The following is a 15460-nucleotide window of genomic DNA, read 5'->3' on the forward strand; positions in this document are numbered from 1 at the left end:
CCACATCAGAATGCAATGAAGGTGAAACAGACAACATGTTTTTAAAACTCATGTATTATGACCTGCCAATCAGAATCAAGATTTGAAGCTCATGCCTCCAACATTACAATCGTTCCTCTGGGCCTGATGACTGGTGTATCTTAAATTTCTGAAGTTTCAATCTGACTTTTATTTCGAAAGTATAATGGGTATCATTCTATGCATTAGCGAAGTGAGGACCAATTAAGCTTTGGAAAGGAATAATGTTCGTCTTTTTTGACTGGTTAACTGCCCTAGTGCATAAACTGCATTGCTTGTTTGTCGTCCGAACCCATGATGCAATGTGCACATCGAAAGGTTTATCCATTTATCATTACTGATCAATATTATATTTATATTAGTGATATTACACCAAATTTGTGAATATTCAAAAGTACCAAATCATGTCTGAATCATTTTCCATTAGCAATAATGTATTTTAGGTTTGTTTGATAAAATCAACTACATACAGTGGAACACCGCTATACCGAACACCGCTATACCGAACATTCGGCTATACCAAACATCATCCTTGGCTCCCGATTTTAATGTGCAAAATGTACCAAACATTGTTAAAAATCTACCTTTTGAATTAAACACTATTTGGACCACTTTTAATTCCGAACATCAAAACCACCCGTGACGACGACTCCTGCGGCCGAGGGATGTGAGAATGCCCTTCACTATTGGTCAAAAAAGGGTACCGGCGCTTCAAAACTGCTATAGGCCTACCGAACGATCGTTATTACGATCCCGCGATGTTCGTTGTTTAGGCGTTACATTGTATTGGTTTCAAAGTCACGGTGTTCTGGGGCTATGTTGTTCCAAAAATACCTTAGTTTACATTATACGGTCCAAGCCCAAATATTATGCTAATTGCCACTAACAAGCGTTTTTGCTAGTTAGGCTGTGTCCGAAAAGGGCTTCCAGAGCTACGGCTATTGTCAGCGCGTCCCCGCGCATTTTCAACGGGCACAGACCTAGACCTAGCTCTAGACAGCCAATTCGGATGCAGCCTTATCAGCCCGTTTATCAAGCCCTAACCTTGTTGCATTCATATTAACAATAGTTGATCTTGATGGCAACTTTGACGGAACCTTTTCCACAAATTCTAAACACTCCTGGATGACTAGCCCAATATGGTTATAGCCAACATGGTGCTCTAATAGTTTGTGCACAAGACATGTGAATTCTGTGGTAAAGTGGGCTCCGGTATAAGTGACGACAGTCTTGCTTTTTCGTCTTTTTATGTGGTCTTCAAGAGTCTTGATTGTGTCTGATGCCTCACGTTGTTCCTGTTTCATGTTTTTTATGGTGTCAAAAGCCATTTGTAATTCCGTATCATGAACGTCACAACTCGTGGCAGCAGCCTCCAGTTTTGTCTCCACTTTATCTACCTTCTGCTTGTAGTAATCTCTGTTACCTCTTGTTCGTTTCAGCTCTTTATTTTTCACAGTAATCAGAGACGTGAGATGAGCAATTTTCCTCTGGGCAACATCCAGTTCATAGTCCTTTTCTACCAATGACTTTTGTGCGGCCCCAAGTTCACGGTCTTTTTCTTCTAATGATGTATGGAGAACAGAGGCAACTGTTTCAGCAGCTTCAGCATGCAAGATATCATCAAACCGTTTACGCTTTTTTGATGGCATGCTTTTCCTAGGAAATCGATAGGGAGAAGATCTTAGGTTTTCAAGTTCATCAGGATTGCGACGCTTACTCATATTTGCCTTCTGATAGTCACTATGCACTTTCCTGACAGTTCCCTTGTATGCTTCCAGGCTTGCACACGATTCAGACCCATATTTGTCAATATAAGTTGATCGTAACCACAGTTCACATGCATGTTTGTCGTGTTCCTTTATGTAATCTAGCACTTGGCCTTTAGATATCTGTAGCTCAAGGGATTCAACTGCAGAAGAGCTTGTGTTTTGCGCAAGCAGTTGTGCAAGTGGTTGTGCAAGAGCTGATTGGGCAGGCAGTGGTTGAGCAAGGGGCAGTTGGGTAAGTGGCTGAGCAAGAGGTGCTTCAGCAGAAGATGAAGGCTCAATGTTGGCAGAACTAGCAGACTCCATATTTCTTTAAAGTTCCTAATAAAAAACAAAAAACAAAAACAATTGTAATGCTTGAATTTAAAAAACATCAAATATGTTTCAATTTTTCCTTTTCCCCCCCAGTCCCATGAATGTTCCGTCAATCCAGGCGTCAAGCCAAGGGAACGATAAAATGCTACTTTTCTAGAATAGTCCGAGTAACTTGGACCCTACTTATCGCTTATTTAACACTAGGACATGATCTGGTGATGTCCCAATACTGAAAAGGCAATTACCGGTAGTAGGGTCCAAGTTACTCGAACTACATGTACTTCCAGAACTAGTTTGTTTTGCAAATGCTTTACCATCATTTCCATTTATACCCAATTTCCATTTCGCCTGATGCCAGTACACCCCGAACCACTTCGCCCCATTACCACTTTGCTGAATTCCCATTTTGCTTTAATTTCTGCTCAAGAAAAACAATGTTGGACTGTTCAAATCTTGTTTAAAAACCAAATGCTTTCTGAAGGTGCTGTGCAATAACGTCTTAAATATTTGTTAATTATAAAGTTGGAAACCCCTGCTCTTGAAAAAATTGGAATTTTTATTTTGTTTTAACGAAACTTTGTTCCGATAATTGGCGTCTGCAATTGCAATCATTTGAAAAATGGCTTTAATTTTGCGAGAGCTGATTTTATATCTGGAAGCTAATAATTTGACTTTTGTGTAAATGAATTCAATCTGTCTATATTTCGTTCACAAGTGAACACGCAAATTACACTATGCCATTTTAATTTGCGTGCGCACGTTACAACTTGCGCAAAGGCGATCGCAATTTGAGAACCTTGCGGCCGGGATTTTCATTGATGAAGAAAAGCAATGTTCAAAACACAAGAACATGCAGAAATAAATTAACAATAATTGCATAAATCAATGAACAAAGAAATACATAAAAAGGGGAATTCAATTAGCGTCAATGAAAAGAAACATTGAGATTTAGCAGTGCTTATCAGAGAAGTTTTTAGGGGCGGGGGCGGGGAGGGGACCGGGCAAGCAATCAATAAGCACACTAGCGGCGATTGCTTAGAAAGTGTACTGAAGTTGTTCAATAATGGAGAGCAGCTTCAAGTTTTTTGCCTTGTTAAACTAATTAGCATTTTATTTATGTTCTTAAATATAAATAAATCATAATTTCCTGGGGGTATCCCGTTGTTAACGTCAAAAGAATGATTATGTCCCCTTCAATTGTTCAAGTTTTGACGTTATAGTAATCAGTTACATTATTTTTTAAATGCTTTAAATTTTATTACATGTACTGTACAATTAAAAAAGTACTTATTGTTAAAAAAATACTCATTTAATTAATCTAAAAATTAATTAATTGGAGACGGTACAATAATTCATTTTGTTTTTAAAAATACTGGTCGGCCGACCAGTGTTGGAAAAAACTGGCTTTTTTTCAAATACTGGCCCAAATTGACCATCGCACTTGTTTGCAATCGATTACACACCTATGAACGGGTACAAGCCAGCTAGACTGGTTCCCTGACCTTACAATTCCCCAATGTATGTAAACTGCTCTGTTTCCTCTTATATGGAATCAAGGAACCAGACTACAGGAAAATGATTGTTTTTCTTGGTTTTTATAGCATTTTCGAACCCAAAACCTCAAAAAAGTCAGTGCAACTATATGTGCTATATATTTCCAACCCCCCAATTCCATCCATTTCTGAAAATTACAGCAAAAGCAAATGATGTATATTCCCTTTAACTAATTTAATTTATTAATTTAATTAATTAATTCAACATGTTGTTTATTAGACAAAATCCTAATGAGCCATAAACAATAATACACATGATGATGCAAAGTGCATGAATTGTTCGCATTTACCACCCCTTATCTCTGAACCTCTACACAGTCTGGGTTCTTGGTTCTTGGTTGGTTCTTCTCCTGAATACTCCACGTGGGAGTTTATACAGGAGGCCAGAAACACCGGGGCAAACCCCTTCTCTTAGCGATAAGTGTTTACTGGGTTCTTTTACGTGCATTTATACAACACACGGGACCTACGGCTTAACGTCCCAAGTTTAAACTTGCGCGGTGCACTCAAATTGCGCTCGACAGGGCTAACAAGTACCTGCATCAGCTCAGAAAACTAGAGATAGGCTGCATCCGAATCAGCTGTCTAGAGCTAGGTCTAGGTCTGCGCCCATTGAAAATACGCGGGGACGCGCTGACAATAGACGTAGCCGTAGCTCTGGAAGCCCGTTTCGGACACGGCCATAGATCAAAAATCCTATAGCGCCCTCAGTCGACAGCCAACGATGAGACAGCCGGGCCGACGGAGTGGAGATTTCTTGGTAAGCAATATTCTCGTAAAATTCAACATTCGGTATGACTTTCCAGGGATTTGAACCCACCCTATAGGTACCTAGCCATGTCAAGATAATACATGTGAAATACTGGGGCAAAAAATTTCGTAACAGGAGAGTTAAAAGTTATAAAAAAATTGACAATTGCATAATTTGCAGGCAGTCATCTGGCCCTACTCTATTAATTGACAACCCAATGATAAAACTCGGGGCTGGGTAACACCCAATGATAAAACTCAGGGCTGGGTAACTCCAGCAGCATGATACGCTGTGTGTACGCGTTCCCAATTGGGTAATGGTGTCTGACCTCGACCTCATGCAAAGGTCGTGACGGCGCGCTTGCGCACAATGCACTGAATGCACGGCAGATTCCCCTGCGCCGCGCCGATGACTGTTTCCTGATGAAGAGTGCTGTGTAAGTTCGCGGTACGCCTAGGAGTCGCGCTAGGCGACCCATACATTATGTCTCAGCTCTTCACTTCTGGGATGCTTAGGTGTAATAATATCAAATTTTCCGAGAAATTTTTGAATCTTTCTGGAGCCCACATGCACACGAAATTCGTCTGTTGATGGCAGCCATTTTGAATGTACGAAGCGATGACCCCAAAGCTGTGACGTCGTGCTTATGCAAATCGATCTTGTCGCTCAACAGGGGCGCGAGTTGCGATGCGACGGCTGTTTCTTGTAGTTGTACAATCTCTCAACCGATAGTATTATAGCGCGCAGCCATACAGTATGGGCGAATCAATTGTACAAGAAACAGCCGTCGCATCGCAACTTGCGTGCCTGGCCTGAGCGACAAGATCAATTCGCATAAGCGCGACGTCACAGCTTTGGGGTCATTGCTTCATACATTCAAAATGGCTGCCATCAACAGATGATTTTCGCGTGCATATGGGCGATTTCGCGTGCATATAAGATTCAAAAATTTCTCGAAAAATTGGATATTATTACACCTAAGCATCCCAGAAGTGAAGAGCTGAGACATCATAGAATACAACCATGATATGTAACTTAAGAAAATTTGCGTAATTTTTTGAGAACCTCCTCAGTAGTGTGCGATAACCTGGTGTGTGGCCAGAGGTTCAGCGCAGCACACCGCGGCCACATTAGTGGGGCTACTCAGCCCTAAATTGGGTTGTCATTTAGGGCTGGAGGAAGTTATTAATTTGGACTAGCAGGCATTTGGCAGGTACAAAAATGAATTCGAAAATGTGACAAAATGCAATGCGCTGTCGATTACCATGCATACCCCTAGAAGTATCGGTATGCACACACAACGAACCACCAGTCACACTAGTCCGAGTAACTTGGACCCAACTTATTGCCTTTTTTAACATACCAGACCATGTTCGACTGTTAAAAAAGGCGATAAGTTGGGTCCAAGTTACTCGGACTACAGTCACACTTGCCAACTGCACGGCGTGGCACGGTATGGCATAGATTTCAACCCCCCCCCAAGATCTCGGCCATCGACTGACGAAATTTTTTGAAACTCAGTACATGCATTGAGCTACTCATCATGAACGTACCCAAGAAATTTCATGACTGTAGGTCAAAAAGGGTTTTGGAATTATGACTAATTAATTATTCATATGGTAATTGTGCTCTGTGTACACGACGTATATGGGAAAGTTCAGTTTTCACGGCGCGTAGCGCCGAAAAATTTTTAAAATTTAAAATTGTTTTGTTTAAGGCTATCGCGGAAAAAGTTGGGGGGGGGGGAGGGTTAATAACAAATTCAGAACTTGCTGCTGATGTCATACAGTTGTCCAGCTTTTGCGTAATTTCCAGCCAAATGTGGATGATTCTTGGCATCAGTTTGTGTGTAACTCAATTGCAAGCTCGGTCCAATTGAACAATGTAAAAATGACCTCGCGCTAATCCTTTCTGTATAGTGCGCCCTCATAATCATGTGTGTACCGTCAGCCAGCTAGCCGTACAATATACGTGCGCACATGATATACTGCAGCGGCGGCAAAACATTGCATAAGGGATCATATAAACAGCCAGCCAATCACAGGGCTGCGCGTCTTGATTCAGCATAAATAATCAAGATGCACGCACTGTGATTGGCTGGCTGTTCTGATCCCGCATGCGATGTTTTTTTTTCCGGATATGATACGGCCATAACCAGGCGCAGTGCCCTTTAGGTGTGTATCTAACCGTGCTGAATCCAACAGGATCCAACTATATCATATAGCATATACCCGATGGATCCAGTTGGATTGAGCAGTAAACCCCTTGTGTACATTCCTGATGCAAAATGTTGGATTCAGCAGGCAACTGAACCGCATTATAACCCCATGTTGGACTCCGTTGGATTCAGCAGACAACTCCAAATAAGGCACAGTGGATTGAGCAGGAAACTCCGGTTGGAGTTAAACTCTTTTAGATTTAGCAGGATAGTCCTGAGGAACTACATGTACTAGGGTGTTAGGGTAGAAAGGAAAATGTTGTGGTCGGAGCAGAACCAGACTACTTATACTCGGCTAGCTACCTGTCATGAACTTCCTCTTTGGTTGATAAAGTAATTTTTTATAAGAAACAAATTTCACCAAAAGGAAGCACGGGGAAGTCTTAATTTTGGGGGAATATTGAGGGGTATGGGTAAGTGAACCCACATTCTGAGTATAATTTTTTATATTTTTTTATGTTCAAATCCTCAACTTTGGGAAGCAATGTACGTACATGTATGGCCCTGCGTGCAGAGTCTATTCCAGTGCGGGCCATAGACTAGGGCTATATATCTAGTGAAGTCACTACTAGATATATATACATGTATATCTAGTGACATCCCTAGATTTAGTGCTGGTATATTGTATAGCCCCATACATGTGGCTGACATACTGGACTTCCTACGTACATGTATATCAGCCACTAATGGCCATATGCCCTGTGCGTGGAAGGTCCTGTCGCTAGGGGAGCAGAAAACCACATTAAGTTCAAATGGAATTACTTTGTCTCTTTATAATCACACAATCACGTCTACAAACAAGTACAACTGCTTAATAGCAAAAAAACCCGTGGAATTCATTATTTTCAGAGGTCTAGTTATCTTTTAATTTTGGGTTTATTTATCAGTAGCATTTTAAAAAGCGAAAGTGGTGAAATTATTTTACAAAATTTGAAGTTTCTTAGTCCCAAATGAAATGCAATAAAACCTGTTTTGTGAATAAATTCATTTGTAGAGATATTTTAGGATTATTGAATCATTGGCTTATGTCACTAATGCAAATGTAGGCAAATGTTTTTCGGACGTTTTCATCAACTCTTCTCGTTAGAAATGTTATTGATCAGTATAATATCAATTTCCAAATCTACAGGTTTTACAAATGAGGAGCAATATTGTCTTCAGTTCTGATGCATGAGAAACCAGCTGTTTACTGAGCTACGCCAAATTCCTCCACCAGAAGGCCTTGTAAAATGTCAGCTTCCAAGAGATTTTCTGTGGTGTGCGTCCTCCTTAGCCTGTGTTTTAGTTATCTGCTTGTGAACTGTGCTGCAGAGCAGGCAGACAATGTGACAGAAGGGGTGACAGAAGGAGTGGTAGAAGCAATGACGAAAGGGGTGACAGAAAGGGTGGGGGATAAGTTCCCAAACCCCTGGCAGTACCCAGAGCAATGCCGACGACCGGGCACAGAGAAATCTTGGTTTTGTGATGTGGATGGTGTGCTTCCAAAGGAACAGGGTAAGGGAAACCCCCCCCCCTCCCTCCCTACCAAAAAGAACAAAGTGTTGCACAGTAGTAATGTAGGTTTGGGTCATACACGGCAGGTCAGGGTAAGTCAGGCGTAGTCATGGAGAACTTAATTGGAAACAAGCTTGATTCGTGTGCCCTTCTGCATTTTCACAATCCATTTTATCTTGACTCCCAAGTTTAAAGAGCGGTGTACTTCGACGACCAGGACGTTTTCTGGCGAATTTTGTGATGAACTTTAAGTTACTGAAATTGTCCTTCATGTCCTTTGTTTCCTTATCATTTGCACAGCTGACAGCATTGATTCTCTCCTGGTTAGCATCAATGCCAATGCCTCATGTGTTTGCAACTGCAGCGGTAACACAACACTTGAGCTTGCTGATGATGAGGGATATGTAATGGGTGTGGCTGTGGTGACAAGTCTGGAAGAAGATTTATCTGTGTGAGTAGAATATTACAAACTGAAGTAGTTAGGCTTTGTAAAGTGGGTTTATTTGGGTTGGCAAGGATACATGTACATGTAGCTGGGATTTGGTTTGGGAAAGCTGAATGGGAATGGGTTGGGTTGAACTGGGGCGTGTTTTCGCAACCCTAACCAGAAACCTCTTTGGGCTTTGGTCGTTGGTTGAGCATTTTCAAGACTGGTTGAGTCTGAATGATGTTATTATTATTATTACTGTTATTTCTGGTAATGAAACCAAGGATTCCGCAAAAGCGCCCTAGGCACTGTAGCTCACAAGCCTGAAGAAACCTGTAGAGAGTAGACAATGAGAAGAAATTACAGTTTTAGAGGTTGAAGGAAAATCTAAGAAGAATATTGTGGGGAAAATTCATGGAATCAGGTAGGGACTGAATACCCAATCCACATGTTGGCCCTGGCGCGATTCGAACTCGGGTCACAGTGGTGGAAGGCGGGGAAAGAACCGCTACGCCAACTTGACTCCCCATTGTTCAAACCTAAAGAGAACCAAAGTTTGGGGCTGGTTTGTTATGAATTTAAGATGGCTGAATGGCTGAGGTAAAGCAGACAATATTTGTTGTCGTCTTGACAAATACTGAATGATATTTTTGTAAATTTTGTATACGGCAATAAAAGATAATTGGTTAGTGCCATGGTCTTTTTAAGAACATGAAAAGTGGGATGAGTAATGTGCTAGAATGTTCTTGTGTTGGCAGAAGGGGTTAGTGTTTGGTGAAAATCAGAGAAGAAGTCTAGTTCATCACAAGTCCTTCCGTGTCCATCACAATTCCTCCAGTCCCAATTCAACTCACAAGCTTTTCAAATGAGCTTTGACAAAGGCATTCCTTTCTTATTGTTTATCCACCGTATTTGTGACTGGACTTGTGACGGACTCGACTACATCCCTGGGGAAAACAAAGTTTGACAGGATGGAACAGAGTGTCATCTACATGTACACAAAGTACCTTAGAATTGACCCTAGTTTCTTACTATCGCAAAAAGTTTATCTCAAATGGACAGATTTTACTATCATACCGCACCATGGATGGTCAGTGAAACGGCAGTCTTCTTTCTGCTGCACATGCCTCATTTGAAACACAGCAGTGTGAGCATTTTCTCGCTTTCAAGTCATTACCTGTTCCTGGTTTATGGTTGGAAAACGAGCATGGGCTAAAATAATGGGCTGGGATGAGTTGGGATGCGTTGGGATGGACTGGGTTCGTTTAGGGTGGGCTTGGTTAATGGGTTGGGTAAGGCAGCATTATAATACATGTAGGATTAGGCATATGGTTGGTTGTTTGGGTTTAGATTGGTGTGCGGGTTGAGATGGGTTACATTGGTTCAATTGGGTGAGATACGATGGCTTAGATAGGGATGGATGGGTTGAAGTTGTCCAGGTTGCATGTGGTGACAACATGAGACAATGAGCTGATGATACATGTATGTCAGCCCATGTGTCGTGGCATGTAGTTTTAATTCCATCTGTATGTACACATATAAACCCGCCTGCTGTTTGAAGAGTCACAAACAGTAAAAAAATAATAAATCCTAGAGCCATGCCTTTTACACAGGCTAGACACCAACAGTCAGATCATATTTCATGCAAGCATTGTGGCAAGTCAAATTCAGTCAACAGACAAAAGCATGCAGGAAGTAGACACAGCTGGCTTCTCAATCACCTACAGTCAAAGCATAGCTGCATCAAGTTAAACAGTCACAGCCAGTTAATCCTGCTTTATGTAGGCTGGGAGCTCTTAACTGTTAAAAACAGTCACTTGTTTGCTTTTGACAGCAACTTGGACAACTTGGCGCAGAATGTACGGTATGTTTGCATAGGAGGGTCAAAGCAATTTATTCCTTAGGCCAAAAGTCGGTCTCTGGTCAGCGCGCGCGTCGATTTTAATCATGCGCGTCAATTTTTTTTTTTTCCAAAATGTTCCGCGATAGCTCCAACAGCGATGGGAAATTGCACCAAGGCAAATGATCGAGAGCACCAAGGCAAATTATGGAGGACACCAATGTTCATGAGGACACCAAAAAAGCAAAATAGTACCCCACCTTGTCTGTACAATCCAAGCTTGAAGAAAAAAAAAAAGAAGCCGCGTCCCCACGTCAATTCCGGAACTTTGGTCTGACCAGAGACCGAATATTTTTTTTTGGCCTTACTCAAAGATTTAACTTGTGTGGTCAGTGTGGGTTTAGATTTAGAATATGGAGTGTGTTTTGTTTGCTTGCCTTTCAGAGCTAATCGGACCTATCATCTGGAGCGATTTGGTGATGCAGTCAGGCAAGACTGGTTCAGCGACCGTACCTGTGACGACAGCGCCCTCATCTTCACGCATTACATGTACAACTGCTCAAAGGTAACATGCTGCAAAAAATGCAGTTTATAATATTGTAGGTGCACTGCATTTTAATGGGAAGGGTCAAACGGGGTACTGGGTGTGGATAGTTGAGATGACGAGACCATGTGTATCCATCACAACAAATGATGGCCTCTGACTAGCACCCTTGACCCTAAGAGGGTCGAGGTTTTTGGGACCACTTCACAGCTGGGGGGGGGGGGGGGGGGGGGGGGGGGGGGGGGAGAAACCCTCGTACCTCGGGCGTGAAGCGACAAAATGGAATGAAATTTGGCACATATGAGCAATTTAATCTGAACATTGATTTTCATAAGACAAAATGTTTAATTATGGAATTTGCAAGTTAGCACACTGTTACTACAGCAAGCTGTACTATTAATGCATTGTGCCTACTTTAAAATTGATGGCATGGGTAATTAATGGTGCACATTTATACATGCTATTCCCGTACAAAAACCAGTAATGTGTCCTATGCACTCATTAACATGCTGTTGGTGCATTGGTGCACGTGTGCACCTGCACAGATTAGTAGTATGCAAATGGTTCACTGGCTCTCCCTCACAGTGTGCTCTACAGGACATGCATGGGGTCCTATTAAACTGCTAGGTACGGTACACATACATGTACCACCACATGTGGTCATGTACATTATGGCCTAATTGTTTTTCCCTTCTTTCCATCGCTAAAATGGCTGGAGCCAAAGTGAGGGCTATTATCCGCAACCAGGCCCTAACCAGTTTTAAGAGTTGACAAACATCCAAAGATTTGTTTAACCATTTTTGCTATCCATGTTGGGCCATATCCATGGTAAGGAGGCATTCAGTTTACTCGAGCACTAGTTACTCTACCAGCATTTCTCAGTTGTAGTAGCATTTTCTCAGCCTGTGGCGTGGAGCGTGGGGTTGCGATACCAGCTTTAAACATTTGTTCAATTGTAATATGCACCCAAGTGACTGGATTTTTAGGAACGGATAAGCTGTTGCAGATATTCATTTTATGAATAATTCATTTTTTTTTCTGCAAATGTAGATCTACATCTCCCTTGGTGATGCTTTCGACAGCCTTCTCCCCAGTCAGTCCCTGTCATCTATCTATGCTGCTGCCCAGCCAAGCCTGGACACAGGAAACGTTGGCCAAGCGATCACCGTAACCATCCAGAAACTGAATGCTGCTATTAATCAGGCAATGAGACCCACCGAGCCCCCACCCCCGAATAACTTGGTGTGGGGGATACTGGGTGTGATTACCATTTCATCGATTCTGCTGTTCCATTACTGGATCAAGTATTAATAGTACTGGGATGAGATTCTTCTGATTTTTGGTAGAATTCCGACCTTATTTTGTGTGGCAAAACATGTATTCAGGTTTGAAACCAATGCCAATGTACCTCGAATGCTACATTAGCAGCTTGCTTTATTTTTGACCACGTATCACCACACCACACCACACCACATGCCCTTGCATCAACATTGACCAATTTCCGACCTTTTTGTTATCTCAGTCACAATATCATCCCCGGAGAGAATTAACTTGTGATGAAACTCCAAAGTGATGAATAAAATCATATTTTTTTTGGGACAACAAATTTTGGTTGGTGCTTGAGTTGTGGGTTATTGCCACAGAAGTGTCAGGCTAGGGGAATTCCCTGGAAAAGTCGAGACCATTAGCCTGTACAGGACTTAACCTTTTCATGCCCATTTCATCATTGCCAGTACTGTAAAACGGTCCAGGGAACCTAAATTTGAAGGGATTCACAATACACGAATCCGATTTTGAAGTCACAGTGACAGTTCTGGTAGCCATTACTGGGACGCCTCCATACCTGAGCACCCATCACACATGCGCTCTGTATCTCTGAACACGTCACTAAAGGGGAGTGCATTGGGAGAACTACAAAGCGGGCTTTAATTTGGAGCGTCCAGTAATTGTGGAAAGCCAGTCCAGTAATCACAAAAAGTGGGCAACTGGGATTGGTGTATGCAGTGCACCACTAAGCAAATTGCCTTGCCGAGACCCCTTTTTTATTTCGCAGTTGACTTCTGCATAATTGTTCAGCAGTTTTACCCACAGTATCACACAGACAGGAAGCATTGCAAATACTGACCCTGATTCATAGGTGAAATTCTTACCTAAATCACACTTGTCCAACAAAAGTTGAAAAGAAATGGAGCTTTGTTGAACGTAGTTTCACGAAGACTACAAATGGTCAAATACAATGGATATTGACTTTCTCCATGATGCACTAACCTCATAGTTGGGCACTAAAAAATCACAGATTTTTTCAAGTATAAAACTCCCTAACCAAACTGAAATTAGCCTTTTTGATATATTTGAATCTGTTCGACTATTTACTTTCAAAGAATTAGCAGTAGCAGCTCACTTATTTCTGGCTTTGGTCATTTATGCGATATTGATCTTTGAGGTGCATGTACAAACAATAATTTTCCCGGTTTTTAAATTATAATGAAAATAAAATTGTGTGCAATAGTTTGCAAACATAAACTTAAATTCTGTTAAATCAATTCTAAAGATATTTTTTTGTATAATGTGTAAATGCCAGATCATATTTGATGCGAATGTTAATACGACGCAAATTTGACCGCATACAACATTTACAGCAAAATTTGCCCGAGTTAAAATGCGTTCAACTCTTGAGAATTCACATCTCAAAATCTTGACATGACGTCACAAATTTGCCTTTCGCATTCACTCCAAGTATGAGGTGTGTAGTGATAAACCAATATTAACCTTGCTTTAAATTAACTTGTATGGTACATGTATTAGAAATAGCAACCATTTATTTCATACAAACTTTGTAGCAGCCTTCTACATTTTTTTCCAGTAAGTTCGAGGTTTGTAGGTTTACAATTTTTGTGATCTTTCTTTTTTGTGTGATTTGCCAGGAAAAGTTGTTCATTGGTGACAGTAATGAAATAGTGTGTTTAAACAGGCATGCAACTTTTCCTTGGATCCGCTAATTTGGCCTCGTTTTTTAGTTGTCATGAATGCCATTAGAAATTGAAAAATACTGTACAGTCTTTGAGTTTCCTCATTTTTCACCTCTTAATTCCCAGTTGCATGCCTGTTTAAAGTGCAAACCATTAGATTGCACGTATGTAAACATACAGTATATGTCATTACAACTCAGGGCTATTATTTAAATGCAAATGCATTATAATTAGTAGCTCAATCTGCTCAAAAACATACATGTACATCTAGCATTCATATGCAAAATAATAGTTTAGTGATCATTGGCACTTTGTACTAGTAGAATTCAGATTTGTTTTAAAACCCAGTGTGCCTAGTGAATAGTTCCATATGCCAGTCTATAGTCTTCCATTGTGACAGTTGATATGCAAAAATATTCATTTTGTGTCATTTTGAAATCCAAAAAGTGATGATAATTGGTGATTTTGGTGGTAGTCGTGAGTATATGTGGGTAGCAATGATGCTGGTGATAAAGCTGATGAAATTATTTCATTTGTTTTTTAAGAATTGAGATATTATTTCTGCATTCTGCAGAACAAAGGCTTTCTAAATGATATAACATTCGGGGTTACTAATAGAAATATAGACTGCCAACTAAATTGAATGTGTAAAAGTAATTGAGAAAATCACGTTTTCTGTTACTGAAAAATTAATGTAAATGCTTCTCACATTCCATGAATAATATTAATGAAAAATCACTGAATTCAAGTACAGATGTAATTAAGATTATTTAAACTGTATTTTGTGCTTATGTCAAATGATGTACATACTTGAATATCTATTTTTGAACAATGTTTGAGTCAGTGTGTTTTTTACCATGTGTGTTTAAAAATTTGATGCACATGACTTTCCAAAACACATTTTACGGCAGTTGCGCGTTTAGACTTGAAATATATACTTAGCACTATCTCATGTTTATTTTCTGTTTTACAAAAGATGTTTGAATAAATACGAGATTATGAATCATAACCAGGCTTTGTAAAGTATGATGGTAGTCTTTACTCAAGTCACCGTCTTCTCGCTCCAAATTTACCAATCGCCATCAGTTGGAATGGAATCATTTAAAAATTGGAACCTTCCTTTGGAGATTTTCACGATTGGACTTTCATTTGTAGCATGGGAGTGTGTTATAAATAAAACTTATTAAGAGGAAAGCACCATAACTATTGCAAAGCACCATAACTATTGCAGTGACTTGACATTACCCTTTTACATGTAGTTATCAAATAAAGCAGGAGCTATCTGGTTTTATGGGACATCACTTTACCAATTTAGGCTATACCCCCCCCCCCCCCCCCCCCAAGAAAAACAAATTTAAAATGTGGTTCTTCTGGGCTCCAGTTATCTTGCAGTAAATTAAGTCTTACTTGAAATACTGCAATAGACTTTATTTACGAGTCGGCCATATTGAATTGAAGGCGAGGCAAACTCTTCATTTTTGGAACGTTGCAGACTGTATGACTTCACTATCTCCCCAATTCAGGTTCACTTCCTGGCCAAGTCCTGAGCATTCCCTGCAACCCAC

General features: G+C 40.7%; 2 protein-coding genes across 2 annotated transcripts; one reads left to right on the plus strand and one right to left on the minus strand.

Annotated features, from left to right (window-relative positions):
* Window positions 1-38: 38 nt before the first annotated feature.
* On the minus strand, window positions 39-2104 carry LOC119734720 (dynactin subunit 1-like). The gene has a single exon (XM_038208260.1). It carries the CDS (start codon window positions 2088-2090, stop codon window positions 1011-1013), a length of 1080 nt encoding a protein of 359 aa, XP_038064188.1. The 5' UTR covers window positions 2091-2104; the 3' UTR covers window positions 39-1010.
* A 2289-nt stretch (window positions 2105-4393) lies between these two features.
* Window positions 4394-14904, plus strand: LOC119734877. The gene is made up of 5 exons (XM_038208485.1): window positions 4394-4412; window positions 7751-8115; window positions 8416-8566; window positions 10827-10947; window positions 11977-14904. Exons 2-5 carry the CDS (start codon window positions 7851-7853, stop codon window positions 12235-12237), a joined length of 798 nt encoding a protein of 265 aa, XP_038064413.1. The 5' UTR covers window positions 4394-4412; window positions 7751-7850; the 3' UTR covers window positions 12238-14904.
* The last annotated feature ends 556 nt before the right edge of the window (window positions 14905-15460 follow it).

This window comes from Patiria miniata, unplaced genomic scaffold (genome assembly GCF_015706575.1).
Source record: "Patiria miniata isolate m_02_andy unplaced genomic scaffold, ASM1570657v1 HiC_scaffold_28, whole genome shotgun sequence".
In the NCBI taxonomy this organism is placed as follows: Eukaryota; Metazoa; Echinodermata; class Asteroidea; order Valvatida; family Asterinidae; genus Patiria; species Patiria miniata.